The sequence below is a fragment of the Salvelinus fontinalis genome, chromosome 19, assembly GCF_029448725.1.
Source record: "Salvelinus fontinalis isolate EN_2023a chromosome 19, ASM2944872v1, whole genome shotgun sequence".
In the NCBI taxonomy this organism is placed as follows: Eukaryota; Metazoa; Chordata; class Actinopteri; order Salmoniformes; family Salmonidae; genus Salvelinus; species Salvelinus fontinalis.
Genome location: NC_074683.1, coordinates 31,738,703 through 31,757,654, shown reverse-complemented (window position 1 = coordinate 31,757,654; position 18,952 = coordinate 31,738,703). Strand labels below are relative to the sequence as shown.

At 40.0% G+C, this 18,952-nt stretch overlaps 3 protein-coding genes and 1 pseudogene across 3 annotated transcripts; 2 read left to right on the top strand and 2 right to left on the bottom strand.

Annotated features, from left to right (window-relative positions):
• Positions 1 to 5,778: 5,778 nt before the first annotated feature.
• On the bottom strand, positions 5,779 to 6,641 carry LOC129816613 (gamma-crystallin M3-like). The gene is made up of 3 exons (XM_055871312.1): positions 6,633 to 6,641; positions 6,157 to 6,405; positions 5,779 to 6,060 (listed from the first exon to the last, which is right to left on the bottom strand). The coding sequence occupies exons 1-3, from the start codon at positions 6,639 to 6,641 to the stop codon at positions 5,779 to 5,781; spliced, it is 540 nt and encodes a 179-aa protein (XP_055727287.1).
• Positions 6,642 to 9,097: 2,456 nt separating this feature from the next.
• Positions 9,098 to 9,863, top strand: LOC129816612 (gamma-crystallin M3-like). Its single transcript, XM_055871311.1, has 3 exons — positions 9,098 to 9,112; positions 9,232 to 9,480; positions 9,582 to 9,863. The coding sequence occupies exons 1-3, from the start codon at positions 9,098 to 9,100 to the stop codon at positions 9,861 to 9,863; spliced, it is 546 nt and encodes a 181-aa protein (XP_055727286.1).
• A 1,213-nt stretch (positions 9,864 to 11,076) lies between these two features.
• Positions 11,077 to 12,461, bottom strand: LOC129816169 (gamma-crystallin M3-like; annotated as a pseudogene).
• A 3,232-nt stretch (positions 12,462 to 15,693) lies between these two features.
• LOC129817020 (gamma-crystallin M2-like) lies at positions 15,694 to 17,048 on the top strand. Its single transcript, XM_055872004.1, has 3 exons — positions 15,694 to 15,702; positions 15,906 to 16,148; positions 16,773 to 17,048. Exons 1-3 carry the CDS (start codon positions 15,694 to 15,696, stop codon positions 17,046 to 17,048), a joined length of 528 nt encoding a protein of 175 aa, XP_055727979.1.
• Positions 17,049 to 18,952: the final 1,904 nt, after the last annotated feature.

Genomic DNA, 18,952 nt, shown 5'->3' with positions numbered 1-18,952 from the left:
TTAAACTGGACTACCTTGTCAGATATGAGGAGCACCACTGTGATTTGAAAACTGAAGAGGCTGTCCATGGGGTTCCCCAGTGTCTGATGACAGACAATGGAACCATGTTTGTGTGTACAACTTTTAAGAATTTTGCCTCAACATGGGATTTTGAACTCATTCAGTCAAACGGGTTGGCGGAGCGTTGTGCATTCATCAAAAAGAGGCCCAATATCCATGCTGCTTTGCTTTCCCGGGAAGGCTTGCTGTCTCCTGCGTAGAGACAGCTACGTTGCCACCTCAGAAGGCGCAAACTATGTGAGGAACCGTCGGCACCTGTTGCTGGTGCTAAGAACTGGACCCTGAGCACAAAACTGTGGGGGGAAAAGGGGAGAGTACAGGGAAAAGTGGAAAAAGAGAAAAGAGAAGGAAAAAGAGAAAAAAGTGAACCTGTCCCACTTCCCCTGACACTGAAGCTGTGTCTGAAACAGTTTGACCTGAGCCAGCTCTCCTAGCTGGCGATAGTCACACCGTATGGGAGGACAAGCAAGCCCAATCCCAAGTATGGCCACTATGTTCATTCCAAAGCAATAAGACAGATGGGTGTTGAACAATGGCCTGTGAGATACATTGAACATTGTTGTTGTTTAAAATTAAAAGAAGGGGGATATAGATGGGCGGGGGTTACACCGGAACTAGTACACTATCAGTGGGGTGTATGGGGACGTCGTTAAGTGTGACACAAGATGCACCATGTATGAAATGCTAATGGTGAAGTAAACATTGGACATTTACACCAGCAGTAACGTTATCAGACTACCTTATTCACGAACGCATTACAACAGCAACATGTCCATTCCATACACAGTCTAACTCTCTTGGATTACATATTAATATTTATCTCCATTAAAGTCAAATCTCTTATTTTCACTCTCAGATGTCAACGTGTGAACATTTGGAAAGCGGGACAACTGTTAGTATTCTAGCTCCAGTTTAAGGTTAGAGTTAGGTTAAGGTTAGAGTTAGGTTAAGGTTAGAGTTAGGTTAAGTTTATGGTCAGGGTTAGGTTAAGGTTAGAGTTAGGTTAAGGTTAGAGTTAGGTTAAGGTTAGAGTTAGGTTAGAGTTAGGTTAAGTTTATGGTCAGGGTTAGGTTAAGGTCAGGGTTAGGTTAAGGTTAGAGTTAGGTTAAGTTTATGGTCAGGCATATTAGTGACTGGATAAGGTTAGGGTTAGTTTAAAAGTTAGCTAACAAAAATATGACACTCACCGAGTCAAACAAAAACATGTCTGGTGTTTCAGTAACCTGTAGTCAAACTTCCCATACAGTATACTGTATCCACATGTTGACTTCTCTTTTGTAATACTTCAACATATACTGAGGAAACAAAACATTAGGAACACCTTCCTAACATTGAGTTGCACTCCCTTTTCCCCTCAGAACAGCCTCAATTCGTTGGGCTGGACTCTACAAGGGGTCCAAAACATTCCACAAGGATGCTGGCCTGCTGGCTCATGTTGACTCCAATGCTTCCCACAGTTGTGTCAAGTTGGCTGGATGTCCTTTGGGTGGTGGACCATTCTTGATACATGCGGGAAACTGTTGAGCATGAAAATCCCAGCAGCATTGCAGTTCTTGACTGCAATCCATGTTTCAATTGTCTCAAGGCTTAAAAACCTGGTTACGGGATTTACCAGGATTTACCGCCCAAAACCAGTCCCTTTTCCCGGGATAAATAACTTTGAGAAACCAGTAAATTATAATAAATTATTTATATGAACAGCATGGCGTGAAATGGAACAGTTAAATTACATGTGATGTCTAAATCTGTCTTTTCTAACGCCTCTGCATGAATCATCAACCCTCAGGGTGGGGACAGACAGCCCATCTCAGTATGGAGTGCAGTTCACTATGCATGTGTAGACCTATCATCTCATCTTGGTAACTTTTTTTTCTTGTGATATGTAGGCCTACATTTGCTGCAGCGTAGCCTATGCTATAGTAATATAAAGACCGAATACACGTCTAATTTACCCATCTCCATCTGGCATTCGGGGGTCACCTTGTTATTTAATTATGAAGATGTTTTCTTTTTTATTGCAGCTGCAGAGTTTTAGAACAGCCTATAACTCCAATATCTATCATTTCTTTAAATCAGTGCACAGCTGACCACTCTCTCACAGAAAGGCTAGACTAGAATATCTTGCTAGACATCAATTTTTTTCTTCTTGCATTTCTTATACCATTAAAACATTTGAAGAGGGACGCAACCTCTTTTTTGCTGAATGTTAAATACAGCAGCCAATAGAACTCACGGATGTAGCAATTATTTATTCAGAACCATAGCGATTCAATCTTCATGAAGAGAAGTGAAAGCCTTCTTCATCTAATTCTAGTCCTATATTATTATTATATTATTCAAGGTTGTCATTCGAATGATGAAGATCAGGACAATGAAACGTATTTCATATAACTGTTGAAAGCGAGAAAGGAGTGAAGCAACAACAGAGAGAGGAAGAAGAGGTAGGCTAATAACATTTGGGGAAACATTATAGTAAGGTACAGTTGAAGTCGGAAGTTTACATACACTTAGGTTGGAGTCATTAAAACTAATTTTTCAACCACTCCACAAATTTCTTGTTAACAAACTATAGTTTTGGCAAGTCGGTTAGGACATCTACTTTGCCGAAGACACAAGTCATTTTCCAACTGTCACGAATCCCGCCGAAGATGGTGCCTCTTCCTGTTCGGGCAGCGCTCCGCGGTCGTCGTCACCGGCCTACTAGCTGCCATCGATTCTTTTCTTTTTGTTTCTGTTAGTTTGGGCTGATTGGGTGCACCTGTTTTGAGTTTAGTTTGGGGGGTAGGCTATTTAAGGGCAGTAAGCCCGCGGGCTTGTTTCTCTGTTATTTGGTGTTGGATTGTTATGTGGATTTATTATTTTTTCTGAACAGTTTAGTCTGGTGTTTATGGACTCGTCTTTTCATGCGCCCGTGTGTTTAGAGCATGATCGTTTTTCCCTGTCAACTGGAAAATAAATCTACTTTCTTGAAACCCTGCTCTCTGCGCTTGACTCCTCGACCCAGTACTCCTAGCATCTCTGACACCAACAATTGTTTACAGACAGATTATTTCACTGTATCACAATTCCAGTGGGTCAGAAGTTTACATACACTAAGTTGACTGTGCCTTTAAACAGCTTGGAAAATTCCATAAAATTATGTCATGGCTTTAGGAGCTTCTGATAGGCTAATTGACATCATTTGAGTCAATTGGAGGTGTACCTGTGGATGTATTTCAAGGCCTACCTTCAAACTTAGTGCCTCTTTGCTTGACATCATGGGAAAATCAAAAGAAATCAGCCAAGACCTCAGAAAAGAAATTGGAGACCTCCACAAGTCTGGTTCATCCTTGGGAGCAATTTCCAAACGCCTGAAGGTACCACGTTCATCTGTACAAACAATAATACGCAAGTATAAACACCATGGGACCACGCAGCCATCATACCGCTCAGGAAGGAGACGCGTTCTGTCTCCTAGAGATGAACGTACTTTGGTGCGAAAAGTGCAATTCAATCCCAGAACAACAGCAAAGGACCTTGTGAAGATGCTGGAGGAAACAGGTACAAAAGTACAAAAAAGACTACGGTTTGCAACTGCACGTGGGGACAAAGATCATACTTTTTGGAGAAATGTCCTCTGGTATGATGAAACAAAAATAGAACTGTTTGGCCATAATGACCAGCGTTATGTTTGGAGGGAAAAGGGGGATGCTTGCAAGCCGAAGAACAACATCCCAACCATGAGGCCCGGGGGTGGCAGAATCATGTTGTGTGGGTGCTTTGCTGCAGGAGGGATTGGTGCACTTCACAAAATAGATGGCATAATGAGTGAGGAGAATTATGTGGATATATTGAGGAAACATCTCAAGACATCAGTCAGGAAGTTCAAGCTTGGCTGAAAATGGGTCTTCCAAATGGACAATGACCCCAAGCATACTTCCAAAGTTGTGGCAAAATGGCTTAAGGACAACAAAGTCAAGGTATTGGAGTGGCCATCACAAAGCCCTGACCTCAATCCTATATAAAATGTGTGGGCAGAACTGAATAAGGGTGTGCGAGCAAGGAGGCCTACAAACCTGATTCAGTTACACCAGCTCTGTCAGGAGGAATGGGCCAAAATTCACCCAACTTATTGTGGGAAGCTTGTGGAAGTCTACCTGAAACGTTTGACCCAAGTTAAACAATTTAAAGGCAATGCTACCAAATACTAATTGAGTGTATGTAAACATTGGCCCACTGGGAATGTAATGAAATAAATAAAAGCTGAAATAAATCATTCTCGCTACTATTATTCTGACATTTCACATTCTAAAAATAAAGTGAGGATCTTAACTGACCTAAGACAGGGAATTTTTACCAGTATTAAATGCCATTGCCTGCGGCTATGGAACCCTGACCTGTCCACCGGACGTGCTACCTGTCCCAGACCTGCTGTTTTCAACTCTCTAGAGACCGCAGGAGCGGTAGAGATACTCTTAATGATCGGCTATGAAAAGCCAACTGACATTTACTCCTGATTATTATTTGACCATGCTGGTCATTTATGAACATTTGAACATCTTGGCCATGTTCTGTTATAATCTCCACCCGGCACAGCCAGAAGAGGACTGGCCACCCCTCATAGCCTGGTTCCTCTCTAGGTTTCTTCCTAGGTTTTGGCCTTTCTAGGGAGTTTTTCCTAGCCGCCGTGCTTCTACACCTGCATTGCTTGCTGTTTGGGGTTTTAGGCTGGGTTTCTGTACAGCACTTCGAGATATTAGCTGATGTACGAAGGGCTATATAAAATAAACTTGATTTGATTTGATTTGAATTGAATTGTGAAAAACTTTAAATGTATTTGGCTAAGGTGTATGTAAACTTCCGACTTCAACTGTATAAATGCGTCAGCCTGCTAATTATACAAATAAGCCCAATTATATTTCAAAATTCAAATCTAATTCGCTAGCCAATACTTGTACCTTCATAGGTAACATGTGCTGCACCAGTTTTGCATGTTCTCTTCTTCTTTATCATGGTTTGAATGATGTGCTTAATTCCAGTCCATATAATACAGTATAATGCAATACAGTACAGTAATACAGTTGACACTCAAAAAGTTTAGCCTACTGAAGCTTGTTTAATGTATTTACCCAAGAGAGCATATATAGCTTGCTACATCTATTTGCATTTATGTTTTTCTGTCGTGTGTAATGTGCCTATATCACATATGTATTGGATAAAGGCACAATCATTTGGGCTTCTTTGGGTTTGGGCTCATTAAATGTTGTTAAAGTAGGGCTCATAACATGTATTTAATATATGGCACATCAGGCTCAGGTCGCATCAGATTTGAATGCTCATGCTGATTAAAACTCTAATCAAATCTAGACATTTATACGATTTATAATACTTTATAATGATTTATAAAGCTTTAGAATTACATTTCCGGTTTTGGCGGGAAATACCGGGTTACCAGAGAGAAAAAGGGATTTATTCTCGGGATGGAACACTAACCAGAACATCTCTCAAACCTAGAGTACAATCGTTTTTTAAAATATGAATTGTACATCTGAAGTATGCGAGATCTGGTTGAAAGTGAAGTCTTAATGCAGTATCTGTTGATTTAAGGCTGCTACATGAAGTCTACATTATTTGACAAGTACATTACTGAACACTTGTTCTGAAGGGAGTAAAAGAGCAAAAGTCTTACAACAGATAGAAGCATATATTTATTAGGATTAGGTGGAGCTTGATGGGGGTTTAACAGGAGTCCATGATACGTCTGATGGAGCCGATTCTCATGTCCATGGGGCCCAAGCCCATATCTCTCAGGCTCCTGTACTCTCCAGGCCTCAGGTATATCATCCTGCCTCTGAAGTGGGGCTGCTCGTACATCAGCCAGTGGCCATCCATAACGTTGCAGGACTGGCAGTCGGACATACGGTAACGCTCCTGGATGGAGTCACAGTCGTCCATCATCTCGTGCATCTGACCTCCGAAGTTTTCCTTCTCGTAGATCCTCATCCTGTAATTTCCTTTGTGCTGTTTTTGGGAATTTGATTGGAATGACGTATCTATGTGTGGTAAATGAAATAAACAACACACTGAATTGAACCATGACACATTAGCTCTTCTTACCATGGGGATCATACGGCTGGACCTGATGCAGTCGCTCTGGCTCATGCCCATCAGGCGCTGGTTGTCGGGGTAATCTCCTCTTCTGACCAGCATCTGGTGTCCCATGAAGTTGGGGCGCTCGTAGACCATAAAGCAACCGTTCTCAACCCTGCAGGAGTTGCACCTGCTCAGGTGGGAGGTCAGCTCAGGGCAATCGTTGCTGGTCTCATAGGAACTACCCTGGAAGTTCTTGTCCTCGTAAAAGATGATCTAAGAAGATATGGTTTTTATAAAGTTGTTAAAATACACATCTTCAATGAGCTATGTGGTAACTCAAATATGATCACTTACATAAAAGTGAACTCCATCTAGGTGTGTTCACTCACATTTCTGTATTTTAGAATTTACATGATTTTTACTTAATAACGTATTGAATTGTTTGTGTCAGTGCAGACTTTGACCTACCCATGAAAGTCCACTATATATAGTTATCCTACCTTGCCCATGATTTCTCCTATCACTGACAACACTGGTACTTTGCTCACTCATCCTCCCCTGTCACTTTTATACTCAACTTGATTGCTAAATGATCTATGGTCCATTGTTTTTAATGCCTAACTCAGCAACACAGCATAGCGTGCTGTAAAGTTTGTTAAATCAGTCAGTAAATGGTTATTATTCCAGATTGTATGCATCTGGGGCAGTGCCAACTGAAACCCGCTGCTATGGGGAACAGGTGCATGGGGGCAGCGAATGTATCGACTGCTCTGTCTTTTTTTGTTTTTACCTTTATTTATACAGGTTAGTCAATTAATAACACATTCTTATTTACAGTGACGACCTGCCCAACACTTCTATAAACACCAATTACACTATATATATCTATATACACATAAATTACATTAAACATATCTATACACCCATCAATTGCACTATACACATCTATGTACACATCAATTACACTATACATATCTATATACACATCAATACATGAAAAGCAAACACAAAACACGAAAAGCAAAACACAATCATATGAAACAAACACATTCTTCAAGGGGGAGTGAAGGGGAAGTATATGGGCCACCTTGCAGACACGGATGATGGTACCAGAAATAATTTTAAGGTTAAATAGGTGTTAAAGATGCTGCGATCAGATGAGCAGAAAGCTGCAGCAAGGAAGGATCAAGCAAATCAGCCCCAGTCGATTTTTTTTTACATCAATCTTGAGCAAGCCGTCTAATACTTTGCAAGTAGAACATTGCTGAAATGAAAACAAATATTCAAATCTGAGGGATTGGGCTGGAGAAATGTAACCACTCAAAATCATAAACAGAGCTATGGATGCGCCAACAGAACATCCATGATATCAACATTATCGTTTTAACCATGTTTTGAAGCTATACAGTGTTTGTTTACATTCACATTGTTTACAAACATTGGAGTAAAACCACCTTCTGTTTTTGGTTCTGATGGGGTTTAAGCTCATAGGGCATTTCTAAGTTATATTCTTCAAGCATCATTGAGTATGTATCATTTATTTATAAGTACAAAAATGGATGTAGCAACTGTAGATTGCCCCTTTAAGTCACTAACTTTGGTTAAGGTTGGTATCCAGTGGTGTAGTGCAGGGTAAACGCAAGTAAACACAGTTTACCCAACAGTTTACCCACCGTTTGCAGAAAAATGCATTGAAAGTATAGGGAGTGGTACTTTTTTCACCGTGACCGGCAATCAGAGTTTACCCACCTATTTTTTACCACTACATCACTGTTGGTATCGACCTACTTTGTTTTATTTAAAAATATACATATTTATATTTTTTCTTCAACCTACTTTGTTGTAATGTTTCATCTAATTGTCATGTTTTTCAATAATACTGTATAAAAATAGTCATATCAAACCTCAGGAACTTTATTGTATTTTAAGTCAGAAAGGCACAACACAAAATAGAATAAAATGGAAATATTTGTAATTCCTTTGATGCCAATAATGGTACTAGGGGAGGATGGGATACCAAGCAATCTTCATTAAATCCGTTCCCAAAGTCTTCCCAACCCTGCTTATGTTGATGGTATTTGAGGAACTACAATAACTCTGTCTCTTGAACAAAATAATTGTTTTATAGAACATAATGCTTGCATTCAACACATTACTGTTGACTCCAAGTGATTTATCTTAGACTAGGGATTATTGTACTTTAGTCCTAGGCCTGAGGGCACACACTTAATGTGTTGTGAAAAGTTTTACGAAATGTAATGTCATGTAATATTTGTAATTGTATATAACTGCCATAATGTTGCTGAACCCCAGGAAGAGTAGTTGCTGCCTTGGCAGGAACTAATTGGGATCCTTAATCAAAACAAATACAAATAGGAATGACTGCAATCCTTTTTAAATAACATTTTTTGGGGTACATTTTAAGTGTAAAGTGTTCAATGTAGGACTAACAATGAAGTTCTATTCACAATTGTGTGCACTTTCGGTGGCCAAACATGGAAAATCTTAGCAACAGGTGTCATGAGATTGCAACCCCAGGTATCACAGAGTTATTTCCTGCAACGTAGCAAAAATAGGGGCAGACCAATACTCAGTGTCCCAGTGAAGCGGCTTTTTGCTTTGCTCAGTTGGCACAGTTGGCAGTGTGCCAACCTCCATCTCTACTTCTAGGTGATGTACGAATTGTTGAGAGTTAGGAATCATAGTTAACGTTCCATGATCATCAAAGCCATAGGTAAGTCATTTACATGTTTCATTTACCACAGTATACTAACTCTTTAAAATATTATGCAAACACTACTAAAACCAATCATATTGAACCTGCTTCTGTTTACAGTAGATTACATGGTGATGACTCAGGAATTGAACACAATGTGGTTACATATGCTGTGGGCATCTAACAAAGTATAAAAGGGCAAGGGTGGCACAAGCATTTACAGTCAAGTTTAAACAACCAACAGCCACCATGACCATGGGCAGGGTAGGTGGCATTTAAACAAATGTTCATATCATTCCAACTAAATGACTGCTTTTGATGTGTGTCTACTGCAGCTTAATTATGCGTAGGTGTTGTATAGCATTCTAAAAACTTTTCTGCAGATCACCTTCTACGAGGACAAGAACTTCCAGGGTCGTTCCTATGAGACCAGCCAGGACTGCCCCGACATGTCCTCCTACCTGAGCAGGTGCAACTCCTGCAGGGTTGAGAACGGCTGCTTTATGGTCTACGAGCGCCCCAACTTCATGGGACACCAGATGCTGGTCAGAAGAGGAGAGTACCCCGACAACCAGCGCCTGATGGGCATGAGCCAGAGCGACTGCATCAGGTCCAGCCGTATGATCCCCATGGTACGGAAGAAATAGCATTTCTTCCTTTAAATTACAAAGTAGGCTTCTAAAACTGTCATACATTGGAATTAATACAATTTAATAAAATTCTCCACCAACAGCACAGAGGATCCTATAAAATGAAGATCTACGAGAAGGAGAACTTTGGAGGTCAGAGCATGGAGCTGATGGATGACTGTGACTCCATCCAGGATCGTTACCGCATGTCTGACTGTCAATCTGCCCAGGTTATGGATGGCCACTGGCTGATGTTTGAGCAGCCCCACTTCAGAGGCAGGATGATGTACATGAGGCCTGGAGAGTACAGGAGCTTCAAGGATATGGGCATGGGGGCCAAGGGCATGAGGTTCATGAGCATGAGGCGTATCACCGACATATGCTAAATCATCTGATTGTCAATTGTTCAAATAAATGTGCAAAAACACTATTTACAGTATTTGTCTTACTTGATCATCACATACCTCCTCTTCATTCTGAAATATAACTTACATTGTATAAGATATGATATGACATGGTATACAACATTTATTCTATCTGAAAATGAGAAAATACCTAAAAGCATCAATTAAGAGGGCCAAGCACCATTGCTATCAAATATATAGCATTGCAGAGGGCATCATAAAAAAAGAGAGAACATATTGATAATAAAAGATAAATCTGTATACCTAAAGGAACAATCAACTCACTGGCTGTAGCTTGTGCTGAAAATACTTTATGTCTTTAATGTATCATCTGATTGTATTGACAAGTAGATTTGTCTTTCATCTGCATAGCAATGAAATAGCATTCAATGTTTATGGGTTATTATTTCAAAGGGATGGCATATATGGAGAGAATAGTAAGGTTCCAAGCACTTATTTTTTGGACCCTTATTGTTCAATGTAAGCTAAGCCTTGCAAACAAAACATATTTCCAATTGTTTCTTGAAGGCTAAGTGCATAGTCCAATGATCTGAGTAAAAATCTAAACAAAAAAACAAATATATGTACACCTATTTTATAGTAGCTACAACATTTGCATTGGTATTTTTTCTCCTCTAAAGAGCTGTGCTGTCAGAAAATCTAAGTTATCCATAAGTAATACAACTGTTTTTGAAATAGTCTTTCATAACTTTGCATGCTATTTGGTCATTTTGTTTTGATCCAATGCTTATTCAAACAGTGATACATAATCTGAATGTGATTGAAATGGTATTTAAATGTTATTGATAAGTCACGTTATTATGTTATATTCCACTTAAAATGTGATGTTTGATTTTATAGCACATCTGAAGCAACCCCAATTTTTTTAATCAATAAATTGACTTGAAAAATATAATGCTGACAAAACATATCGATGAAGTATCTCAATAAGGGAACTAAATACCCAAGGTTTGTCTTGGGGAATCAACTACAGCCAAGTGGACAAATCATTTTCGGTTGTATGTTGAGAGGAACAACCAAAGTCATTCATTAAATTCTAAATAAATCTGAAAATACGTCAAAAACCATAATAATTTACAATAAAGGTGTGCAGATGCAAAAATGTTCTTAGATGGTATTTTATTGCATTTCCACTACGTGTTTCACAATTGAAAAGGGCTACAAATGAAAAGATTTAACAGGATTCCATGATGCGTCTCACAGAACTATATCTCATTCCGCTTCTTCCCATCTCCCTGAGGTTTCTGTACTCTCCGGGCCTCATGTAAATCATCCTGCCTCTGAAGTGGGGCTGCTCGTACATCAGCCAGTGTCCCTCCATGACCTGGGCAGACTCGCAGTTGGCCATCATCTCGTGCATCTGACCTCCGAAGTTCTCCTTCTCGTAGACTCTCATCCTGAAGGATCCTCTGAGCTGTTGTGCAAAATAAATCATGCTCATAATCACCACTCCATTACAGCTGTCATTCCAATTAAAGTGTGCCAGGTAGCCTAGCGGTTAAGAGTGTTGGGCCAGTAACCAGAAAGTCACTGGTTTTGCATCCTAGCACAGACTAGGTGAAAAATCTGCCAAATTGCCCCTGGGCAAGTCACTTAAACCGAGTTGCTCTTGGTAAGAGCCTCTGCTAAAGTGTTTCATATTATTAATACCACATAGCGTTGATTTTAAATGTTCCGTCACATTCAACTGTATCTGTGTAGACATCAATAGCTCCTTACAGCATCCATTGTAACATGAATTAGAGACTTTTGGAGATCGGAATTTCCCAGAAGAAAATCACATTAGTTTATAAAACAACACAAGCAAGCCAAACCAATATACAGTATATAGGATATTACACTTACAGTATGTCATTTGTAAAGTTTTTTGTCTTTAATGTATTTTTCACTATATGTCAGACCCCAGTAAGACTAGCTGTCGTCATTGGCGTAGGCTAAGGGGGAACGTAATAAATCAAATCAAGCTGGTTTAAGCAGAAATACACAGATTATAAAATATCCCCAGAGATATTGTTTTGAGTTATATGGATCACTGAGCCTTTCTCCTACCTGAGGGATCATACGGCAGGAGAGGACAGAGTCATATGCATGTAGTCTGAGTACTCTCCCCTCAGAAAGAACTGGTTTCCCATGAAGTTGAGGCGCTCGTACGCCATGAAGCAGCCGCTCTCCACCCTGCAGGACTGGCAGCGGGACATGTAGGAGGACATGTCGAGGAAGTCCTGGCTGGTCTCATAAGAGCGGCCATGGAAGATCTGAAAGAGACCACACATCAAAGGTTCAATTCACTTTCTCAAGTTGTTTGCTGAAGTTCTGTGAAGTTTTGTTACTAATACACAGGATTAGTGTCACTAAGCTGTTGCTTTCATCATGCTTGAAAAGACACAGTCACCCGACTATATGTAATGATCTAATTATCCATCTTTGTTTATCTTGATCCCATTTCAAGCTGTCTGCTGTTCTTTTCCATTAGTTGAATCCCAGATGAATATGACTGTGCTGCGTTAGAGGACTGACAGGTTGACCCACATTTGGCTGATCTGTACATACCTTGCCCATGTTTGATGTTGTTTGTGGGATTCTGTCCAATGACCTGGAGCTGCCAGGGGGCTTTTATACGGACAGCAACAAGGTTTTGTTATTGACATTTTCTGGAACCTGATGAATAAGCAGGTCTGCAATCGTCATAAAATCTTTTTGTACTATCGTAACTTACCATAAAGGAGTTCCCATGGCACTGAGGACCAGCTGAAGACACACGGAGGAAGCAGGAATGTAGAGAACAGAGACCATTTCTTACCATTTAGGAGTAAACCTTTTAGGAGTCTATCGCTTAGGAGTAAACCTTTTAGGAGTCTATCGCTTAGGACTCTAATTTTTAGAAGTCTACCGTTTAGGAGTCTACCATTTATTAGTCTACCATTTAGGAGTCTACCTTTTATTAGTCTACCATTTAGGATTCTACCATTTAGGAGTCTACCATTTAGGAGTCTACCGTCTAGGAGTCTACCGTCTAGGAGTCTACCTTTTATTAGTCTATCGTCTAGGAGTGCCATACAAAAACACAAAACGCTGGTTTTTATTATGATAATAATCAGCACATTTCAGGAAAGTGAGTTTAAACATTGAACTGCCAATACTATACTGAATCAATTCCTCTCTTTCTCAAGAGATATACAAACGTCAGTCCCATTTCCCACAAGTGACCTAAATATGTGGGAACTGACATAGTGCAAATGTCTTTCCACAATAATAATGAAAAATATAAGTTTGTTTTACTACATTGTTTATGTTTGTGTTGTTATGTGAGTACTTGTAAACATTCAAACCTATCATTTCAATCTCATGGACAATCAACCCTGGCATCCATAGCTCTGTAGTTACATTTTCCCAGCCCCATCCCCCATACAAAGCCAATGTTTGTGGCTTTAATCAAGGGCATGCTTCAAAATGCCAACAGTGGTTCAAGAAATTAAAGGGGCTCTATGCATAAATCGCTCCGCCATTTCCTGGTTGCTGAAATTCTAGTAGTTTGCTTAATTTCAGTTTATGTGACAAAACAAGCAAGTATAGTGTAGAGAATCATTGTACCATCTAAACCGCTTTGAAATATATTTTGCATAAACCAAAAATATTGTATTTTTAGCTGTTTGAAACAGATATACAAAACAAGTAAAAGACGCAGAAAGGAAAAGGGAAGCATAGAAATAGTACACATAGAACAGATCTACCGCGTCTTGGCTTGCTTTCAATGAGAATGACAGATCTACAGTATAACTAAAAGAGACAGTCCATGAGAACGGCATGACAGTTTTAAACATGTTGAAGCTATACATTGTTTGTTTAGAAATAGTCAACGGAATAATACAGCCTTAGATTCAGAGTTAATAAATCTAATCACATTTTTCACATCGTTTTGTTATAGAACGGAGTCACAAAGTCCTTATATAGTCATCCAGAAACTCTCTACTCTGCACAGAGCTCACAGAGGAGTTCCTTTGTCATTCTTGAAATATGTCAATACTATTTCACAATCCGAGTGAGACATTCATTGAAAGATTGAAGAAACTATGTCATAGTGGTCACACTTGCAACCTGAGAAAATATCCTTGTTTTGGTTCGGAGTTTATGTTGTCATGTCATCAATCATTTCCGACAGTTTTGTTAACAATCCATTGGCATGCTCATTCCTCTGTATCTACTGTAAATTAAGAGCACAGCGAAAGTCTCAAAAGGAACACATCAATTACTACTAAATGATGACTCGATAACTACTATTGGGATGAAAGTTCAGTCTTCTTCCATGGCTTCACCTCATCCAGGAAGACACCCAGTTGAGAGGGAACCATTCTTCCTCATCTTCCTCCTTTTCAAATTCAGATTACTGACAACCGTCAAATGGCCACCATTTAATAACAAAGGAACTAGCCCTGGAAAATGATAAAATCCTGTGAAGGACATTATTCATGTCCTTCAGAAACTGTCCCGGTCCCCACAGGGGACTCCCTCCTGGACAACCTCTGTAGCACACATAGAACTTTGGGCTAAGGCATTGCTGCCTAACTTCCGTTTCACTAGTCCTTTGATATCGCCTTGAGATTGATTTAGTCTCGATCTCAGTGGACGAAGATCAAATATCAACAATAGATTATTGAACAGGGACTGTTTTCCTTTGTGAATGAAAGGAGCCATTCGGACCTCGACCTGAGATTACAACAGAATTTTCAAGTACATTCAATAATGTCTTCTCATCCCGCAGATCCCTGATTGGTTTGAGCGTGTGAAATATGTGTGTACCTCTGTATTAGTTAGGCTATCTTTCTCCTCGACATTCTTGCTTTGTTCCATCATAGAATTATTTGAATAACTGCTTGCCTGATGGTTTAGGGCCATTTGATTCCCTTTTCCCCTTGAGATGCTGTGTCTGTTACCATATCATATATATATATTTTTACCTTTATTTAACTAGGCAAGTCAGTTAAGAACAAATTCTTGTTTTCAATGACGGCCTAGGAACAGTGGGTTAATTGCCTTGTTCAGGTGCAGAACACCAGATTTTTACCTTGTCAGCACATGGGTTCGATCTTGCAACTTTTCAGTTACTAGCCCAACACTCTAACCACTAGGCTACCTGCCGAATCCTTCATTGATCATTCAACAATGAAACCAGACAGTTCTACAACTTCAGACGATGAGACCAGACAGTTCTACAACTTCAGACGATGAGACCAGACAGTTCTACAACTTCAGACGATGAGACCAGACAGTTCTACAACTTCAGACGATGAGACCAGACAGTTCTACAACTTCAGACGATGAGACCAGACAGTTCTACAACTTCAGACGATGAGACCAGACAGTTCTACAACTTCAGACGATGAGACCAGACAGTTGCAAAACAAGACAGATCCTGAACATCATGCTCAAGACAAAATTAAATCTCCACCCTCCCAAAAAACGATTATAGATCACACAATACTAGACACCAATAGAAACCAATCAAGGTTCCTTGATAGCGGACTGATTGAAAGCAATCCATATAACGCATTTAGGGGATAGGTTGGGAGACTTGGTCTTTATAACTTTCACATCACAGTTCTGGCAATTCTTTGATACAGAGCCATTACATTGGGACAAAGGGAAATCAAACTTGAACAAACCATTTTGATGATATGCAAATCAGGCTAATTTAGTTAACAAAGGCTTTTCCCTTGTCGGCACATTCTGGATTTGGATATAAACCTCGACAGTGCTGCTGGTGAGTGGGAGGTGAACAATAACAATAAAAAAAATGGGAAAGGTAAGAAGAGCCTTTGGATTATATACAAGAATACATTTAAAACTTTACAAAAAAGTAGACTTTAGGTTTTTGTAACTTCTGTAACTTCAAGCAGCGTTGTTATGTATTGCAGTATTGCAGCTTCGCCAGAAGAGCAATCGTGACAGCCAGGTTGGCTTGTATCTTACCAGGCTTTTCTCTTTCTCTCCCTCTCTCTCTTCCAGATTGTATTCTTTGAGGAGAAGAACTTCCAAGGTCGTAGTTATGAGTGCAACAGCGACTGCCCAGACTTGCACTCCTACTTTAGCCGCTGTAACTCCATCAGGGTGGAGAGCGGCTGCTGGGTGCTGTACGAGCGCCCCAACTACGGAGGCTACCAGTACGTGCTGACCTCTGGGGAGTACCCTGACCACCAGCAGTGGATGGGCTTCAACGACAACATCAGATCCTGTCGCTCTATTAAAAATGTAAGCCTTCCTACCAATAGTAGGCTACAAACTGTAAGCCTACTAACTCTATCATTAAGTTTGAAGATGGCACTGATGGATCGGACGTGTGTCAGTAGATAGATACTGACGACTTGAGGCAAGAAGTTGATAATCTGCGCTGTTTCTTGATTTGCTATATTTCCAGCATTTTTTGCTTTTTGACAGATCTTTCCCAGATCTTAAATGTTCTACATTTTATATCAGAGACATCATAAACTTGTCATTTATATTACACTTGTATATTTGGGTTTTGGCAATTAGAATGTTAAAAAGTGTCTGACCAGATTTGGATGCAGGGCAGTGAATGGAATGCCCCAGGGTGCACCAACCAGGCAATGATCAGTCAAAAGCCAAAAGACAATAAGGAGAGATAAAAGGCTCATGTTTTGGCAGCAGTTTCCCTCACGTCCATGCCCATGCACATCAATTGTTGAAGGAAACCAGGACAACAGCCAAGAAACCAATTTAAAGAGGCATTCCAAAGGCCTAATATTGTTAAGAACATACAGAGTAATGACAATTTAAATAATTAAAGTGATTACTTTTATATTATAAATTAGGGATACTGGCATTTATGTATTTTTGGTTGTATTTATTTTGCAGGTCTATGGAAATTCCTACAAGATCAGGTTCTATGACAGGCCAGATTTAGCTGGCCAGATGGCAGAGTGGAGCGAAGACTGCCCATCGGTCCATGAAGCCTTCAAGTTCTGTGAATTCCACTCTGCTGTAGTGATAGACGGTGCCTGGGTCTTCTATGAGCTGCCCAACTACAAGGGGCAGCAGTACTTCCTGGAGCGCGGAGAGTACCGTAACTTCACAGACTGGGGCGCCACCTCCCCTGTCGTGGGCTCCTTCCGCAGGATCACAGAGTTCTAGAATCCTAAGACTCCTAGTGTTTTAGTTCTAGAGCCCTACGACAACATCCTTTCCCATTAACCTCTCTGCCGTTCTTATGACACCCACCTCTGTGTGAGAGTGTTGCAGTCCAACAAATAAAACCCTGTCTAATCCGCACAAACGCTGCTGTCTTCATTACTTTGACATGGATATCAACACAGGGCACACATGTACGTCAACACCAGTAGATCTACTTACTCAGTTTTCTTTAGTAATCTTTGCTAGCATTTCATCAACTGTAGAACAGAATATAACAGAATAGAATAATATATAATAGTCTATTGCCCTCCAAGGAAAGAAGTATTTACACAATTCCGTAAAGGTTAACAATAAAAATGAACATACAATACAAGTCATAATGAAAAGTTGGAGGATAACAGGAGACTCCTGCATGTTTAAATTCAAGACACATTACAATGAATCAGAATGTTACTGTACCACTCAAAGACCTAGAATACCATATTAGCACACAACACAGTTCAGTAAGAATTGGATTAAGAAGGAAAGTCTCTGAACAAAGGAATGTACAAGTAACTGCCAAAATAAAGGAAACACCAACATAAAGTGTCTTTATAGGGTGCTGGCTAGGCCACCATGAACAAGAACAGCTTTAATGCACCTTGGCATATATTCTACAAGTGTCTGGAACTCTGTTGTAGGAATGCAACACCATTTTTCCACAAGAAATTCTATAATTTGGTGTTTTGTTAATGGTGGTGAAAAACGCTGTCCCAGGCGCATCTCTAGAATCTCCAATAAGTGTTAATTTGGGTTGAGATCTGGTGACTGAGATGGCCATGGCATATTGTTCACATAATTTTCATGCTCATCAAACCATTCAGTGGATGGAGGCATTGTCATCCTAAAGGGCCATAGCCATGGTAGACAAGATATTTGCAAAAATAATTGCCTGACCAGCATTTTTATTCAGTTGAAGTCAGAAGTTTACATACACTTAGGTTGGAGTCATTAAAACTCGTTTTTCAACCACTCCACAAATTTCTTGTTAACAAACTACAGTTTTGGCAAGTCGGTTAGGACATCTACTTTGTAAATGACACAAGTATTTTTTCCAACAATTGTTTACAGACAGTGAAATAATCTGTATCACAATTCCAGTGGGTCAGAAGTTTACATACACTAAGTTGACTGTGCCTTTAAACAGCTTGGAAAATTCCAGAAAATTATGTCATGGCTTTAGGAGCTTCTGATAGGCTAATTGACATCATTTGAGTCAATTGGAGGTGTACCTGTGGATGTATTTCAAGGCCTGCCTTCAAACTCAGTGCCTCGTTGCTTGACATCATGGAAAAATCAAAAGAAATCAGCCAAGACCTCAGAAAAGAAATTGTAGACCTCCACAAGTCTGGTTCATCCTTGCGAGCAATTTTCAAACACTTGAAGGTACCACGTTCATCTGTACAAACAATAATACTCAAGTATAAACACCATAGGACCATGCAGCCGTCATACCGCTCAGGAAGGAGACTCGTTCTGTCTCCTAGAGATGAACGTACTTTGGTGCGAAAAGTGCAAATCATTCCCAGAACAACAGCAAAGGACCTTGTGAAGATGCTGGAGGAAACAGGTACAAAAGTATCTATATCCACAGTAAAATGAGTCCTATATCGACATATCCTGAAAGGCCGCTGAGCAAGGAAGAAGCCACTGCTCCAAAACCGCCATAAAAACGTCGGACTACGGTTTGCAACTGCACATGGGGACAAAGATCATACTTTTTGGTGAAATGTCCTCTGGTCTGATGAAACAAAAATATAACTTTTTGGCCATAATGACCATCGTTATGTTTGGAGGAAAAAGGGGGAGGCTTGCAAGCCGAAGAACACCATCATGAACACACCTTCATGAAAGCACCTGCTTTC

Bases quoted from the DNA above. Each gene is read 5' to 3' on its own strand.
- LOC129816613 (XM_055871312.1), bottom strand. The intron at 6,061-6,156 runs GTAAGAAGAGCT...TCCCAAAAACAG, and splicing joins CCAGCCGTATGATCCCCATG to CACAAAGGAAATTACAGGAT.
- LOC129816612 (XM_055871311.1), top strand. The intron at 9,481-9,581 runs GTACGGAAGAAA...CTCCACCAACAG, and splicing joins CCAGCCGTATGATCCCCATG to CACAGAGGATCCTATAAAAT.
- LOC129817020 (XM_055872004.1), top strand. The intron at 16,149-16,772 runs GTAAGCCTTCCT...TTTATTTTGCAG, and splicing joins CCTGTCGCTCTATTAAAAAT to GTCTATGGAAATTCCTACAA.